Raw genomic sequence first — 18,107 nt, 5'->3', positions numbered from 1 at the left:
ACGCCATGAAATGCTCATCCAAAATGTAAATATTTAGTTATTAAATCATTTTAGAGACGTGGTTTAAATAGAGAGGAAAAAAATTGTGTCGACATGGTCTGTTAGGTTTTATGAACATTCTTAAATCATGGATAATTATTAAAAGTGAAGCTTTTGCTCAAATTATAGTCAATACATGTAACCAAACAAGCACAGAGGGTATTTGTTTTCTATATGTTCTGCATGTGGACAAATACTTGGATCACCCTCCTTATACAAAGTTATGTATCATTGTGCCTAATTATGTCGTTAAGTTGCAGTTGTACATATATATAATCAAGAGTCCGAAAGCTCCCTGCCACCTCCCTCGTATAATATTATTGTAATAGTCTAGGAGCCTCACAACAAGAAGCCAAAGGCTTGCCTTTTGCATATGTGCAGCAAGTACATAAACAGAACAGCGATGATAACAAGAAGTGTTGATCTCTCTCTCTCTCTCTCTCTCTGAAGAAGCCATTTTGTGATGGTGGCTCTACGAATGTCGATGTCATCTCTAGTTAGAAGACGCTCAAGCGACGAAATAACGAACTCGGCCTCGGTTTCCAGTAGCCTCTTTCCAGCATTTGGCACCACCATCTTTGATATTGAAGGTTACTCGAAGTCGAACCTAAGAAAATATGTCATTGCTCCCTATGACCGTAGATATCAGTACGTATTTAATGTAGATATTTGAATTTATCTATATATGCATTATTACACTGCGATGTGGAATTGCAATTTGTGATATATTATATGTAGATTGTGGCAAACGTTCCTAGTAGCATTGGTAGTGTACTCTGCATGGGCATCTCCATTCGAGCTAGCTTTCAGAGAACTGCTAGTTGGGTCGCTGTTGCCCGTTGATCTCCTTGTCGATGCCTTCTTTGCCGTTGATATAATCCTTACTTTTTTTGTGGCTTACTTGGATACATCAACCTATCTCCTCGTTGACGACCATAAGAAGATTGCTCTCAGGTGCGTATGCCATGCCCAAAGGAAAATTTTATTATTTTACAATCTTGAATAATTTTAGATTTATATAGACTCCTGCATCGAGTTTTTGTTCTTCTTTTTCTTTTTCTTTTTTTATCAAAGTTTTAACGATTACACTTCAACAGGTACGTCAAAAAGTTACACTTCACCATGGATGTAGCCTCCACTGTTCCATTTGAGCAGATACACCAAATTTTGACGGGCAAACCAACCAAAAGCGAGGTCTCCGGTTTCCTAATTATGCTTAGACTATGGCGATTGAGGCGTGTTAGCGAACTCTTCGCAAGGTACATTAAAAAAGAATGAAATCGGAACGAGAGCAAAAGCAACTAACCAAAATCAATACGCACTTAAATAATATCCCTCTTCCTTGTTAAGGGTGTAAATTACGAAGATATAATAGGAGCGTGTGTAAGTTGATTAGAGTTATTGTCAACAATAAAATTGGGAATATAAGAGCAGTTCACTTAAGTGCATGCGCGACCTAATTTTCAAATTTTGAAAAAGTTTTTTTATAACATATTTCAAGACTAAATATGTACAAGTTTAGAGTTTAGATTTGTAATATTCATGTTTGACGAGTTATTACTAACATAATTCATATGCTATATATATCGTACTTTTTTCTCAAGAAAATCAAAATATATATAATTTAACCTTTTTAAGAGTATAATTTAACTTAAAAACCTATTTAAAAAGTAAATTATAATAAGATTTTTAATAGACTTATAACCCTACTTCTAAATAATTAATTAACCTAAATTTTTTTGTAAGGCAAAGGATCTAAGTCTTTAAATAAACTAATAAATATAATATCAGACTCGTTTAACAAATAATTAAGCTTGACATAACCTAACTTACATTTAAGCTAAGTCATTAAGTCCTCTGCAAATTATTCTACTTCTTTCTATCACTGCTTTTACTCAAATTAATTAATTATAAAAAAAAAAAGTCTCAAAATTACCGCCTATTTCTCTTTCGTATTGTCTTACAGTGACTGAAAAAAATAATGCATGTATATTCCACAGGGTTAAATAACAATGGCTTTGACCAGGTTTTCCTATTTGTGACTGAAAGTGCAAACTGTTTTCCAGGCTAGAAAAAGACATACGAATCAACTACTCAGCAACAAGATTTTGCAAACTTATTTGCGTAAGTAAATTACTAAATCTTCTGTTTGAGCACAGGTTCAATTAAGTAAGATGTAACTACCAAATTGGCTAACGTAGGTTCGTTCATGCTTCCCGTTTCGTTGGTTAATCACAGGTTACGCTATTTGCAATGCACTTCGCAGGCTGCATGTATTTTTGGTTGGCTGTCCAGCACAAAACACCCAAAAACACATGGATCGGAAACAAAACAGAGGATTTTAATGATTTGAGCGTCGGGTTGGGTTACACTTATTCCATGTACTGGTCTGTTGCAACCCTTACCACTGTTGGCTATGGAGATTTCTATGCAGTGAATTTAACGGAGAAGCTTTTCAGTACTATATACATGCTGTTTAACATCGGCCTCACTTCATATATAATCGGAAACATGACAAATCTGTTGGTTCATAGCTCTGTCCGAAACTTTGTCATGGTAAATTTTATGACAATCTCCATGGTCGTTTACATTTGATACCGCTAGCATATCAAACCTAGCAGAAGATAACCATGCTTTTGATAATTAAAAAAGGAAGAAATCGGTGACACTTTTTTTTTCAATAACAAAACACAGTGACATTAAGCTATAATTACACGAAACATTTATTTATTTTAGTTTGTTGACATCTGACATTCTCCCATTGAGAATATGTAAAACAAGCTTACCTCACATGCTACAATGCCTAGTACTAAAAAAAAATCTAATTTAATTTGTTTGGTTTATCATATTTTTAGGAAATAATTAATTTCTACCGGTCTCTTACAATTTTCTTTTTTAAAATTAAGCAATTATTTCATTAAGATTATGTTGAACCAAATACTTTGCTCTAATAAAAGAGAAAATTTGTGAAATGCCCAAAACCTTTCACTTTGCAACAACTCTAGAAAGTAGAAACTTAAGACATGCTTGGTTATAAGTGATGGTAGGAAGGTTGAAAGTAAAAAGAAAAATAAATGGGAAATGCATCTAGATATATCTAGTATTTACCTCCTACCACTTTCCAGTTTTACATTTTCCTGTTATTATCAAATAGCATTTAGGAAAACTGTAAACAGCTTGCTCTCTTAACCCAGCCAAAATTGGACAAGAATTTATTAGAAAATTTCCTGGATTAGGCAAAAATACCCCCCATCGGAGCACTTCTGGTCCTAAAAAAACTTATCTGAGTGTGCCAAGACCTAATAAGTTTCCCCTCCAGGCTTCACAGAGGGATGCTTTCAACAAAATATTACAATATGCAAACAAATATAGACTCCCGGAAGGCTTAAAGGAGCAAATGTTGGCACACATGCAATTGAAATTTCAGACTGCAGAGTTACAGCAAGAAGTGTTGCAAGACCTACCTAAAACAATAAGATCCAGCATTGCTCGGCATCTTTTCCAAAACATAGTTGAAACAACATATTTATTTAAAGGAGTCTCTGATGATTTTATCACCCAGCTGGTAAAGCTTTTTCCTTTATTTTCTTTTATTTTTGTCTTTTAGGTGGCACTGAATAAGACTCTAAACATCTCAACAGTGACTAAAAATGACATCATGAATTAAACAGGTGTCAGAAACGAAAGCAGAATACTACCCATCTAAGGTTGACATTATCTTGCAAAATGAGATGCCAACATATTTCTACATTTTGGTATCTGGGTCACTGGTAAACATCTATACCTTATTCAAATCCTACCCTTATACAAGGCTTAATCTAACTTACTGAACTATTCTAACCACAGGATGTGTTGATATACAAGAATGGGTCCGAACAGGTAAGATGAAATCTCCCAAGCAATTAATTTCAGGGTATGAGTAATATCATTATGAGAAAGTAAAGGGGTAACAATAATAACTCCTAGATACCTAGTGATTTGGAAAGAGTAACTCATAAACCACTACAATTCTACAAAGTATCATGTGGGAGAAAATGGTTTAAACTTTGAAGAGGAAATAAAGATAAAATATTAATCTCATTTGCACTAAAGATAAAAAATTGTAATTGATTTAGATCTGAAATCGGGGAATCCACATTAGATGTTAGAACATCTGACGTCTAAACTATAGAGAATAAAAGAATATCATAGACTGCATGACATTGACAGCTAATGTGTTAACCTGAGGTAGAAGTCATTTTTGAAGATTGAAGTTTTCTTTACAGAATGAGTTTTTTTTTATCTTCAAGCTCTTTCCAGTAACCTGTTGAAGCAAACACATCAAATTAAGTTTAAACTCATTACTGTGTCCAAAGAACATCTTCATCAGACACATAAATCGAAGAGGTGCTTGAAATGGGAAACAAGACACTCAAGTGTGCGTAGCAACAAGACAAATTTTAGAGTACTAATAAAGAGAAAGAAATAATAAAGATTTAAAAGAAGTATCTATGTTTCTGCGCTAATAACAATTCTCACATTGCTTGATTGAGCTCATAGAAGTTTTTTCAGTTTTTGTTCAAACTTGAATCTGGAGGCATGGCAGGAGAAATAGGCGTGATGTTTAATATTCCACAACCTTTTACAGTGAGAAGTAGAGGACTCTCCCAGGTCATACGAATCAATCATCACCATTTCAAGCAGATGGTGCAACCATTTAGTGATGATGGGAAGACAATCATCTACAACTTTATTAAGGTTTGAAACTTCACCCATACATAAAGATAGACAGACAGGAAGCCATACACACATTGCCGTTTGAAAACTAATTAAATAACTTACACACTTCAAAATTGACCAAATTTCATTGCAAGCCACAAATTATGACTGCTAAATCCTATGTGAATTCTCTTTATCCAAATTTTGTATCAGTATCTCAATTCACATGTCAACAAGCCCATACATATTCAAGCTAATGATGGTTCTTCTCTTCTCAGTATTTTAAGGGCCTCAAAGGCAAGGTGCTAGAAGAAATATATGTAACAGAATTGCTGGGTGACTTTCATGACGAGGTATTTTTTTTACCTTTGAATTTCAACCACTAAAACTTCTTACTGATCTATTGAGAAGCATAAACCTTTTATAAATTCGCAAATATAGGAGAAAAAAAAGGTTGCACAAAACTCCTTGGATATTAAACGTTGCATTCGCATAGCTAAAATTACGCAAACTTGTATACAGTTTGCGTATGAGAGAGTGATGGCTGCCACAAGTACAAAATTTTGACTGAAAGTCCCAAATATCTTGAATATCCTGCTTTGGACCATGTTTCTGAGAAAGGAGACGGTGGATACATTAAGAGCAGAAGAAAAGCCTACTAAAAATAGAAAAATTCCCCTCAAATACCCTCCCTTTGTGTTTTTCCCAAACAGGACAGGTTACCTGATTATGCATGGATACTCACTTTCTTTAAATTGAACGTATGTACTGTGGAGATGATTTGATTATATAATGAATCATGAACTAACTCGGCAATTCTCCAGAAAGCTTAAGGTGAAAGCACAAAAATAGTTTTATATTACATCTCTAGCATTATGTATGTATACAGAGATCGGTAAATGACTAAATAAAGAATTCCTAGATATCTAGTTTACACTCTAGAAAATAGATTTATGGCACAGAAATAATTCTATTATAATTTTGGCTAGATATGTACACATAAGAAATGTCAACAACATACTCTTTAAAATACCTTTTCAGACACATTATTATTGAGTGAATTTTGCATTCACTAAATAGTAAAGGATGTATGTATGTGCTACTAGCATTCCTTATGTACGTATATATGAATAGCTTCATATATGATGAACGCTGGTTTTTGCAGCATTTAACGCGAAATGAGGGTACAGACGAAGAAGTTTCAAGATATCAAGAAGCTCCATATGCAGAAGGTAACCTTAATCCTATGTCTAGTAAAAGCAATAAGACATTTTAACAGTCTAATCTATAGTGGGTAGACACTGTAGAGACATTAAAAAACAAGAACCATTAGACACTCAGGGTTTCTGTAAAACAGCAACCTAGAAGCAAGAACTATTACATTCGTTTTGCTTAAGAATATTTATAATTTTTTAAAACTATAATGTTTTGTTATGTGAAGCAAGGTACGCACTAAGCAAGATTGCCCCTGCCCCCTTGGTAACCAATATTGGGTCATGCATAAAAAACAGCATTCCTTCTTGTAGCAAACTAGATAGATTTCCATTACGAATAAACCAGCACCGATTCAATATGACAAAAAATTCAAACTCTATATAACAGGAACCTTTTGATATGGAAAGGTCGCCTAGGTTGCTTTCTTCGGTTTGATTGCTTGATCACTGTGTCCAAAATTGAAAATACTATGGAATTCGTCAATTTTTAACAGAGATTTTCTGAGATAAATGACTGCTTACATAAATTACTAGGCTCATGATACTAATTGCAGGAAGAACAGGAAATTCCAAAGCACTGTCAAACCCAGTCCCCGTAAGAGTTAAAATCCACGGACACCATCCCAATGAACACAAAATGGGAAACGAAACAACACCAAAGCTCATACTTCTCCCAAATTCGGTAGAAGATCTTTTCAGCGTTGCAGGTACGACTAATTGGCCATATTCAACATGCACGCATGCCTCCAAAATAATCTCAGAGGTTTCATGATTGAATGACATCAACAACAGAAAATAACCTAATCGCAGTATAATCTAAAATTCCTTTGCCCGCCGCATTCCACGGAAAGGGCTCATTTATGTTCAGCAATAGAAATCTATTGGACAATAATATTATTATAATTTCGCTCTTGTATTCATAGAATTGAACATATTGAGGTAATAACAAATATAATAAGATAACTAAGTTGATTGGAGAATTCTGTACGCAGAGAAAAAATTTGGAAACAGAGGAAGCAAAATTCTTATGGCTGACGGCTCAGAAGTAGAAGAACTAAGCACGATAAGGGAGAATGACGAGTTATATATCCTCTAATGATCAAATCAAACAGAGATTAACTAGATGCTGCTCTTTTCGATACGTCAACGTTTCAGGTGACAATTTTCATAACCAAACAGGATATGGGGATGCAATGTATAAAAATGAAATATGTAAATGATACCTAGAGCGTTTTACTCTCTGTTCAGCATGTCAAGAACAGCATAAGCAGCTTTTTGAAAGTTATCCTTCTCTTCATCTAAGGCTCTTTTCCTTTCCAGACCAGAACCTTTACATTTCTCTATCTCCTCCTCTACCACTGCAGAATTTTGATTAATTTCACTGTAAACGAGAGACAAATTAGATGTTTAGAGTAACGAGGACAAGATGATCTCAATGAAATCGTGATAAATAAATAGTAACTGCACTGAAAAATGGAAAATATCTTGATATTAAATAAATAGTGATGATTAGGCCGTAGCTTACGTGATCGTCCTAAACATATTCTCCATGAACCCTTGGACTTCATTTGATTTCTCTGCACGGATTAGCAGAATAATCAGAAATCGAAGCGAACACACACAATTAGGAAATTCGTTAGTCAATCGAACATGCGTTGCTTAGAATTAGATTACATTACGCACGCACGCAATCAGTTTAGTCCGTTGCAAGTAGAAAATCGCATTGCATCACGCGTGGTTTGAATAAAAAATTAGGTTTAACAATTGCAGCGATTGTCAAATCTCAAGGTTTACGAATGCGGATGAATTATTACAACGGAAGATGAGAGAAATGGTTATGGCTCACCGTAGATGAGAGAAATGGTTATGGCTCACCGTAGATGAGAGAAGAAAGGCGACTTTCGGGTTCTGCTTCTGGAGCTATTGGCTCTGAGGACGCCATTGATGCAAACCTAGCTTCGGAGCGAAATGACTAACAATACGCGCGCTTTGATTCTTTTTTGAATTTGTGTATATATATATATATATATATAAGTGGAAAAAAAAGGAAACTGTTTAATTTAGCATGATCATTTTACCTTTTTTACCATGATTGGGTTTCGATAGTTCAGGCCCAACTTTTTGGATTCAACAGTGTTCTTTCGGCCCATTACTAGCTGTTATGATGACAAGAGCATTAGAGTTGGACAAAAAAAAAAAAAGCTTCTAAAAGTATAAAATTCATATTCAAAGTCCCTAAAGACTTTAGTCTTTTTCAATGACTAATATATTCAGGAGAAAAATTTGATATAGCTAGTATTTATGATTTTGAAATTATGAATTTAGTTATAATATATTGACAGTATAGATGATCATTCGATCATGTATTAAAAATAAATATTAAAAAATTTACAACAATTTACAACATATAATACTCAGTTAAGTAAGTTATATTTCCTTCGTTCCATCAAATATCTAAATCCAATAAATTACTATTAAACAAGAAGATTGCTTGAGTGGCATCCTTCCATGTTCACGTGTATTCATAAACTAAACCAAAGGCAGTGCCCACGAAACAATACAAATTGGCTTAAAATAATACTGCGCTTCATAATTCCCCCGCAAGAATTTTTGGGTACTTGGGAACATAGGAAGGCTCACATAGACGTTACAGAAAATGATAGCGTCAAAAGTTACTACTAACAAATTAGGGTATGCAGTAATATTATAAAGAAGATTATGATGGCAAAGAATATTTTTTCTTTTAAAATTGATGAGATGGTCGCTAACGTATCTGTCGGGTAAAGGCCCAGCACATTAAGACTTTGGGAAAATTTCTTCTTTTAAATTGAAGTAGGCTTAATTAACATATTTCTAATATGGTCTTCAAAGTATTCCATCTATTCTTTTTTATAAGTTGCATTTTCTATTTTTTTTTAATGTAAGTCACGTTAAAAAATCTATAGAACATTAACTTTTTTTCCCTTCAAAATTGATCCTTAATATCTAATAAATCATGTTTAATTACTTTATACTTTCAAATACTTCTAAATTTTACAATAATGGTGGCTATTTGTTAAACATAGACATATTATTCTCAAGAAAGTTAAACAATTTGTTATATTTTTTATTTAAAAAATCCTTACCAAGAAAACAATTTAACCGAAAATAAAAACTTTCGAATACTAAATACCACCTTAATTTTTTATAGTTTTCCTTTCTATAGTTGTAGAACCACATCAATTTATACGATTATCCTTGGATAAATACGTGTTTTATTTATTTATAAATCACAAATCATTTAAATGTGCTGTATGAGATCACTGACCAGCGAGAGTAATGGATAGTATATACATGTTGTACAATTTTGCCCATATACGTTTTGATGAGGAAGTTTAACTAAATTATTTGAAAATTCAGAATTTTAAACCAGACCCAGACTATATTAACCATTCTGTCATGCATATGTGTGTAATTTAAATTTTATTAAAAAATCGAAGATAAATAAATGACTATGTTTATTAAACTTGCAAATAAGGATATTGCAATGGATCGATACTAAATAACGTACCGGATAAGATATATAGGTTAAGCCTAAATAATAAACTAATATTATATCAGCTAGTTGGAATTGATCCAAATCAGCCTGGAATGGTCGGTAAATTTTCAAATATTGTGATTAACTATTATATTTATTTTATTGGCAATTTTTTTAATCTACTTAATGTTATGTAAAAATAAAGACATTTATTTTTAATAACAATTAGTCTTTAATATTTTATTGCAAATTAATTTAATTTCCAATCCAAATTATTTTATCTGTATGTATGAGTGTGTTTAGGTAATAACTCATGCACTATATTTAAACTACGGAATTAGACTCTTATAATTTTCAATGCAATTTAATTATATAATTTATTTAAATTTCATGTTTTTTAACTTGATTTTACGAATACATAATATATGAAACAACGACTAATGCAATTAATTGATGGATTGTAATTTGTAAAGGTTGTCAGCTGAAGCTATAGGCCTATAATTGATCCGTTGCAAGATGACTTGTTTTTTACCCATCCAGTAATAGGCCGCGCAGATAAGGCAAGTGGGGCTTGAATTAATACCCTCACCCTGTATCTTAAAAAATGAGAGAAAATATTCTGTCAGCTTCTTAATTAAAAGGATGTGTTTGAATTTAGGTGATTTGATTTATCAGGGGAAAAAAATCATTACTCTTCTAAATATGATTGAGGTACACTGATGATTTTGTCAAACCCGTCAGCCTGTAATTAAGTGAATAATGATAAAATCTATTTTCCTAAAAAAAGCTTTTTTTTATAAACAAAGGACAAATTTATTTTAAATAATTATAATTTTATACAAAGTAATTTTAGTTTTAAGTAAGATTAACATCATTTTAAAATCGTCTCTTAATCCATCGACAAACAATTTGCTATAATATGATTAATCTAGCAACTAAAAATCTGTGGTAGCCATATAGCTTTCATTAGCCACGCTGGTGAGTATTCAAATGAGATTTTTGTGGTATGATGTGTCAAATTTAGATAAGATATGTTAGGTGAATTGGGATTTAGTGTGTAGGGCTATGGATGGGGGGTAGGAGTGAATAACTTAGCAGCTTTCAATGATAGTTTGCTGGCTAAGTGACGATAGAGGTTTTTAATGGAGAAAGATGCTCTATGGCATGGTTTGCTCACTCAGAGGTATGGGTGCTTGGATCAACTTGGGGAGTGTCAAGCCCAATCTAGGTCGACTAAGTGGCAGGATCTCATGAGGATTGATGTGGGGGACAATTGGTTTTCTAGTAGGGTGGTTCGTCAGATTAGTAATGGACAAGACACCTTCTTCTGGGAAGACTGTTTGGTTTGGAAATTCATGTTTGAAGGATCTCTTTCCATGTCTTTTTTATCTGGTAGTTGACCAAGAGGTCAGTGTAGGGGAGACGTCAGTGAAAGTCAATGATCATGGGTGGCGTGGAGTTAGAGATAATGGAGAGCTGTATTTGAGTGGGAGAAGGTGATGGTACAACAGATGGAGACTTTACTTTCTACAGTCCAATTGGATTTGATGATAGAGGACAAATGGTTGTGAACTGATGGTGAGTCCTCTTTTTCGGTGGCCTTGACCTACTGGATTATCACATCTGAGATTTCTGATAGTCCAATGGTGGTGAATTTCTCCTTCCGATCGTTTTGGAAGTGTGATGTCTCATCCAAGGTCTTGGTTTTTTCTTTGAGGCTGATCTTGGACAGGCTGCCTACTGTGTGGCTTTAGTGAGGAGGGGAGTTATGGTGGAGGATGGTGGGTGTGTTTTTTGCGAGGCTAATAGGGAGGATTCATAACAACTATTTTTTGGGTGCACTTTTCTCGTTCTGAATTTGGTGTGAGGTCTATCATTGGTGGGATATTTCTTTAGTACAACATTCAGAGATTTCGTTTCATTTCATGCAACATGGTTTTTTCTGGAGGGGTAAGGGGATGTGTAGAGTTCACTATCTCATCTGACATGCAATTTGCTGGAGTCTTTGGTTTCACAAGAATCATACTATTTTTCATGGAGAGGTAGCAGATGCAAAAGTGATTTTGTGGTAGATTCAGACTTGTCTTAGTCGTGGCTTCTGTAATTGGGTCATGAAACTTTGACTTGTTCCTTTGCCAACTAGTGTTTGCAGTCATTTGTTGTTTTAGGATGATTGCGTTTTTATTTTCTTTTCATTCCGTTTTTTATGTTTCCATGCTAATGTATTCTTTTTGGGAGTCACACTTTGTGACACCATTTATTAATATATCAATTTCATTTTGCCTTTTTAAAAAAAAAATATAGTTTTCATTAGAATTGCCCCTTCAATTTATGATTAATATGTCAAACATTATTTCATTAGTTGCAGAAGGAGTCTTGATGTATGCAATTGCATTAATCAGTTTTGGAGGAAAAGTTTAATTGTTCGTAATGATTTTATCTAACTCGAATATAATTAATTGTTTCTAATGAGTGATATCTATGGTATGACGAATAAGTATAAGAGTCTTCAGGCAACCAACTTAGAACAACTTATCTTAAACACTCGTTCTTAGCACAATGCCTAAAAGCCTACTCTTAGATTTTATTTTATAAAAATAAAATTGGCACTTATAATGGAACTACAATAAAACTTTTTTAAACCTTACACGAACCGCTTTTTTCTTTTGTTTTTCTTTTTCTTTTTGTTCTTGATCACTAGTTTTCTTCTACTAATTATATACATTGAAGGATTTAATTTTGATAAGTGTTTGGTTTAATTCAATGTCTATTATCCATTGCTCACCTTAACTTGGACATAAGCACACAACTTTCCAACATTTTTTCCTTGAGTTTAAGACTCAATTCAATGTTGATGCCTTACATCACATTTCTGCCTGCAGCCACACACACACTTATGGTATGTTTGTATTTATGTTACATTTATGTTGAACGTAAAAGTTTGAGTTTGCTTTGGTCACACATGTTTATAGCTTTGGAATGTGAGAAATTGTTTGCCAAAGTGTAAAATGGGAAACGTAAGGTGTTCACACACTTAGCATTCACCCAAAACCATGGTAGCAAGACACTCTTGTGTTGGCAATGTTACATGAATTTTATTTAGAGATAAAATAATGACAGGCAATAATTGCATCATAAGTCTCAACAAATAACCTCAATCAAGGACAGATTGAGGAGGAGACAAACAATTTTTTCATGAATTCACTACTAAGAATACAAAGTTCAATGAAAACATATCTGTAACGTGCCAAATTTTCATGAACTCGCTATTTGGAGGAGTAACAAGTTCAAGAAATTTTACATGATGTATGTGCTAAAAGATTTGTCTGAATAAAAACTCAAGGTCTTTTATCATCCTTTGTCCTAACAACTATTAATTTGCTACGCCTAACTCTATTATTACATAGGTGCAAGCTACGGTGGTCAAATATAATAATTTGTGTATGGTATACAAATTTTTTTAGCCATTGGATTCATCAAAGTGCATAATATTATCATGAACCTTCCCACATCATAACATTTATTCCAGAGTGCCTTGTCTTCTGCATCTTTCATGATGTCTTCAGCAATAGTGTCTCTGACGAATGACATAGCTTTGAATGCTGTAGCAGATTCATCTCTGTCACTGTCACATATTTGTCTTCATCGTGGCTTTGCCGTTGTCGCAACTTTGCCTCAGCTTATCAATTTTATGAAAAATCAATTGTTATCCACTGACATAGCTTGGGGAACATGCAAACTTCATAACAAATTATTCCTAGAAAGTTGAATCTGTGAGCATTTGCAACAAACTTATTCCCCAAATTAATCAAGCTGCAGAAGAAAGACTAATTTGTAATAGAGTTGAAAAAATCAGGGACTACATACGCAAATTTTCACTTTCAGGACCAAATCAATTGACACTTTGGGGACAAAATTACAGTCAAATAAAAAAACAAGCAAGAGTCATAATCACATACCCTGTGAGGAAAAGGTGGAGTGATGGCATCCTCATCAGGCTTATTACCACTCAACCCATTACTTTCGTCACGCATATTCATGTCCACAACAACTTCATTTTCTCTTATTTCGTTGGCTCCGGTATTGGTATAAATAGTTTTGGTGTCACTAACGGGACAACGGCTCCTGGCACTCCAATTCCTTCGCCGCCAATCTAGCTCTCGGTCTTCCTCTTGGTGCCGCACGAGCCTTCACCTTCTTCTTTGTCGGATCCAATGCTTTCTAGTCACGGCCACGCCCCTGTCGCACTCCATTATGAAGCTCTGGCATTCTCTAAACCCATGCAATCAATTCACAATTTTGGTAACCTCTTTCGTCATACGCACTATAGAATACCGATGCACAATTCATGACTGAAATTCGAAGAATGAAACTTGAAAATGCAAAAAAAAAAAAAAAAAATGAAAAAGGAAGGAAATTTGTCGAAATATGCCACGATATAAATGGGAATGGGGGCTTAAGCTGCAACGACGACGAAGCCGTGATGGAGATAGATCTACGATGACAGCGAAGTCGTGACAAAGATGAATCTACGATAGCAACAAAGCTAAGTCAATCATTGGAGGTCGTCGGAGGCACCGTTGTCGGAGACATCATGGAAGATGAGAGAAACCGGGGCACTTGTGAAAGAAATATTCTAATGAGAAAAGGTTAATGATAATATTATACACCTTGATGAATCCAAAGACTACAAAAACTTATATACAAAAACTTATTACATAAGGAGTCTTATATAGATTAGAAATAGACTCATAACAAGATACATTATCTAACACGACTAATTTGAAACACTTGTCCTTAACACACCAAGGATTGAAATATTCCCAACAATTTTCCTAGTGAGAAGAATCTCAAAAGTATTAATGTTTGGCTTAGTTTATATTTTATTCTTCTTCTGATTTAACATGTTTTTGGAATCAAAATCCATATTAATGAAAACCAACAATATCAAACATAATTCTTTTCATATCAGAATAATTTTTTATTTCTAAACACATGAAACGTTTTTGGAACATTTATATCCAAACAAGCGAAACGCTTGTGAATAAAAAACAATTTGCATTCTACTAATTAAGACCCTGTTCGGGATAGTTGTCAATTTCCAGTTTATGATTTTAAAATCCTATTTCAAATCGGAAACATGTTCGAATGAAATTTTTTTGAATTGCTATTTTCCTAAATCTTGAAACACTTTCCTTTATGTTTTGAAAACAATAAAAATAGGTAGTTTTTGTTTTTAGTTTCCTTCTATCTCATCCAACCTAGGTTAACCAAAGACCACCAAGAAACCTCTCTTCACGCACTTGCAATCTCTATTTTTTTTCTCATCGTCATCCTTCATTCTTTTGTGTTTTGCGCCCTGGTCAATGGTTGTAGCTTATCGAGTGAAAAAGTACAATTGTCGTTGGAGACAAAATATACGGATTCGATCATAAAATATTCATTATCCTAAAAATATTATAGTACATACTACGTACATAATTTCCTGCATTAGATGGCCAGACGCAAGATAGGTCCTTTATTAGTAGCTTGGTTAGGCTTATTTAGGTAGCTGTTTCATACCTTTCATTGGTCGAACGATTGACCGCGTGCATGTGCAAGTGCAATGCATGATCGTGGATGTTGAACCATGCTCTGTTTGCAACGTTCTTGGATCAAGTTCCCTACACCTTACCAATTAAATGGTGCTAGTGTATCACCTTCTTTTTCTCATTTACTTTATCTCGTTTTTTATGTATTTTTTCTTTATATTTTACTTTTAAAAATCTAAATAGAACATAAGAGAAAGAAAGAGGAAAAATTAAATAATGATATATTTTGTTGTTTAGTTGAAGTAAAAAGAAAAAAGTTGATTTCTAAAAATAAAATTTCAACAATTTCTCTCTTTCATTCACTCTTCAATGTAAGTTTTATTTTGTATTTTCTTCTTAATTTTCTCTATTTAAATCAGCAAAAAAATATTTTTTTAAATATTAATTGCATATTTTACCATAAAACTACCATCATTTTACAAATTTTAGAATTCAAGTTTTTTAGTGCATTTTACTATCTTGTTTTTCAATTGCCCTATATTTTAGACTTTTTTTTTTTGACAATCCATTATCAATTTCTCACAGTGACATTATTGTTTTGTTTTTTCACAGCAAAAAAGTATCATTTTTTATAAATAATGTCAAAATTTATATTCTTTTTCTTTTTCTGTTTTTTTTTATTTCTTTAAAATCAATAGGCCTAAAATCTACTTCATTTCTCATATATTTATTTTTATTTTCATTTTTTTATTTCTTTTTATCCTCTCAATTATTATTTTTTATCAACAAATATTAATTATTACTTTTATTAAAATATTAATAAAGAAATTTAAATTATAATCTCTCTTTCTTTTTATTTATTATTAAATTAATCTTATAACTCACATCAAATATTAAAAGGAATTGTGATTATCTGGAATTGAAAAAGCTAGAGAATAAGTAAGGGGATAAGCAATTGGATCAAGTGAGAACCGTAAAGGAAAAAGCGAAAAAGAAAAAAACAATGAGCAAGTCTTAACCAATACGCCACTCAAATTATAACACGTGCGCCGAGTACTGGATCTGGACCTGTTGCATAATAAAGCAGCACAGTAAAAGATAAGAAATTAATAGTAAAAAAAGGCCATGACTACGGTGGACAACCTTTTTAAGTGGTTCATGATGAACCAATTTTATCAACGGTTAGTTTCATCTGATTTACATGGTTTGCAATTTACACTACCCACACTAGATGTATTCCTCCTCCCTCCCAGCAACCTTTCGATCACCGTTTGCCGTCGTCGTCGGAGGCAATTTCTCACAGCGACATTTTTTTTTTCTTTCACCATTGTTTCTTCTTTTCCCCAACAACCCCTCGTTGTTGATCACCATCTCTTTCATAAAATACCTATACCCCTAAAACATCAAAAAACCAAACCCAGAAACAAATCTACAAAAAAGGAATAAACTTAACCAAACTTTACAGTGGCAACGAAGCCGTTGAAAATCTCTTCACCGATGACACGACTGTAGCCGTCATCGGTTCTCCTTCGTGCCGCAAGAAGCCACCGAGGAGGTCCTCTTCCGCATCCTCGGCAGAATGGCAATGTCGTTACCGCTTAAACTTTTAAAGTATAAGTGTGAGTAAAAGTCATATATGAAATAAAAATGAAAAATTTAAACACTATATAAATAACAAAAAAACCCATAAACCTTCTTCACAATGAGCCACTTGAGAAGCTTGTTGATCGTAGCCTTTGTCGGAAAAAATTGTTATCATCATTATAATTATCAAAAAGTCTTTTACTCGAATGATATTACTGGCCAAACTTCAGTCTTCTTGATTTAAAATCTTAAATTGAAGATTTTAAAAAATATATGAGTTCTACATCTTTGTCATACTATTTTAATTTAAATATCCTTTCTTAATTTTTTTATTCTTTTTCATTTTACATAATCAAACTCATCACTCTAGAGATCATTAGTGAAAATTAATATTTGACGTTAATATAATGATACCAAAAATCTATGGTTGTAAAAGAATCTTGGAAGGAGGAGCGTTGGATTATATATATGGAGATGAGCGACGAAACACGCATGTGATAGGATACTGTTCACTCTCTTTCTTACTGAGTATTAAATCATGAAAAGTAGGTCACAGAAAACGACAAAGCAAGCAAGGACGCTAGCTAGCATCTTAAAGTTAGAAAGGCCATAAAAAACACTATGCAGTATGCATTGCTCACTCCAAGGCAAAGCACTTTAATAGGTGAGGTGAATTTTCTCTCTCACAAGTCACAACACCCAGTTACCACGACTTCGTATAGGGTGAATCAATCAACCAATTCTGTCTCTAGTTATTTACTTGAAGATTATAGGTGTTGGAAAAAATGAACTTGTGACCTTGAGGCGTAACGTCATTCATGAGAAATTGTTCATAATATTAGGAGCAATTCGCATGCTTTGGTTTTCTACCGACACTATAAATTATAATAAAAATAGAATAAAATTATAAAATTGAAATTTATTTGAGACTCCCGCAAAGTGGGGTCTTAAATATGGAAGATCCATGCGAGAAGTCTATAACTGAAAATAGATCAAGTCAAGGCTCTGTTTAAGTCTAACTTGTCTTACTTTATAATCTCGCAGTTCAAGTCGAATTTATTAGTCTATTATAGGTCATATTTTGGACTCATGACCTAACCTATTTATAAATTTTACATGCTAATTAATTTGTTTAAATGTCTATTACATATATCAAACAAATTTAATTTAATTAATTAAATAAGATACATGAGTTATTATAAAAATTCTGATATTATTTTTAATTCCTAATTACATGACTTGTGAGTTTTTTTAAAAGTTTATTACATTATACATATTAAAAGAATCTAATTTAATTGATTAAGGAGAAGTATATAAATTATTACAAATCCTCTTATATTTTTTTTTTTGTGTGGGTAAAAATAAGTCTATTGCATATAAAGACCTTAGATAGATCGATAGATAAATCTTAAAAAATGTTAATAGGCTTATGGGCTAATGGGGGTGTCACTAAAAAAATAATAAGAGTCTTTTAGGGTAAGTTTATTTTTAAGAACTTTTAGGAAAAGAAAGATAAATGAAATG

General features: G+C 33.1%; 1 protein-coding gene and 1 long non-coding RNA gene across 2 annotated transcripts; one reads left to right on the top strand and one right to left on the bottom strand.

Annotated features, from left to right (window-relative positions):
* Positions 1-517: 517 nt before the first annotated feature.
* On the top strand, positions 518-7,181 carry LOC100794620 (potassium channel KAT3). The gene is made up of 13 exons (XM_003523661.4): positions 518-687; positions 778-993; positions 1,137-1,298; positions 2,106-2,163; positions 2,278-2,595; positions 3,368-3,604; positions 3,711-3,809; positions 3,886-3,918; positions 4,591-4,776; positions 5,016-5,090; positions 5,903-5,969; positions 6,506-6,658; positions 6,944-7,181. Exons 1-13 carry the CDS (start codon positions 518-520, stop codon positions 7,045-7,047), a joined length of 1,878 nt encoding a protein of 625 aa, XP_003523709.1. The 3' UTR covers positions 7,048-7,181.
* An 8,924-nt stretch (positions 7,182-16,105) lies between these two features.
* LOC102664884 (uncharacterized) lies at positions 16,106-16,799 on the bottom strand. Its single transcript, XR_413807.3, has 2 exons — positions 16,692-16,799; positions 16,106-16,602 (listed from the first exon to the last, which is right to left on the bottom strand). It is a non-coding gene; the product is annotated as an uncharacterized lncRNA (long non-coding RNA).
* Between the last annotated feature and the right edge of the window lie 1,308 nt (positions 16,800-18,107).

This window comes from Glycine max, chromosome 4 (assembly GCF_000004515.6).
Source record: "Glycine max cultivar Williams 82 chromosome 4, Glycine_max_v4.0, whole genome shotgun sequence".
In the NCBI taxonomy this organism is placed as follows: Eukaryota; Viridiplantae; Streptophyta; class Magnoliopsida; order Fabales; family Fabaceae; genus Glycine; species Glycine max.
Note: the sequence above shows the minus strand (reverse complement) of the source record. Positions and strands in the feature narration are given on the sequence as shown.

What these genes read in the sequence shown, in the direction of transcription:
- LOC100794620 (XM_003523661.4), top strand. Translation starts at nt 518, where the DNA reads ATGTCGATGTCATCTCTAGTTAGAAGACGCTCAAGCGACGAAATAACG. An exon ending in CATAAGAAGATTGCTCTCAG is followed by an intron (nt 994 to 1,136) that starts GTGCGTATGCCA and finishes ACACTTCAACAG; the next exon opens with GTACGTCAAAAAGTTACACT. An exon ending in ATGATTTTATCACCCAGCTG is followed by an intron (nt 3,605 to 3,710) that starts GTAAAGCTTTTT and finishes TGAATTAAACAG; the next exon opens with GTGTCAGAAACGAAAGCAGA.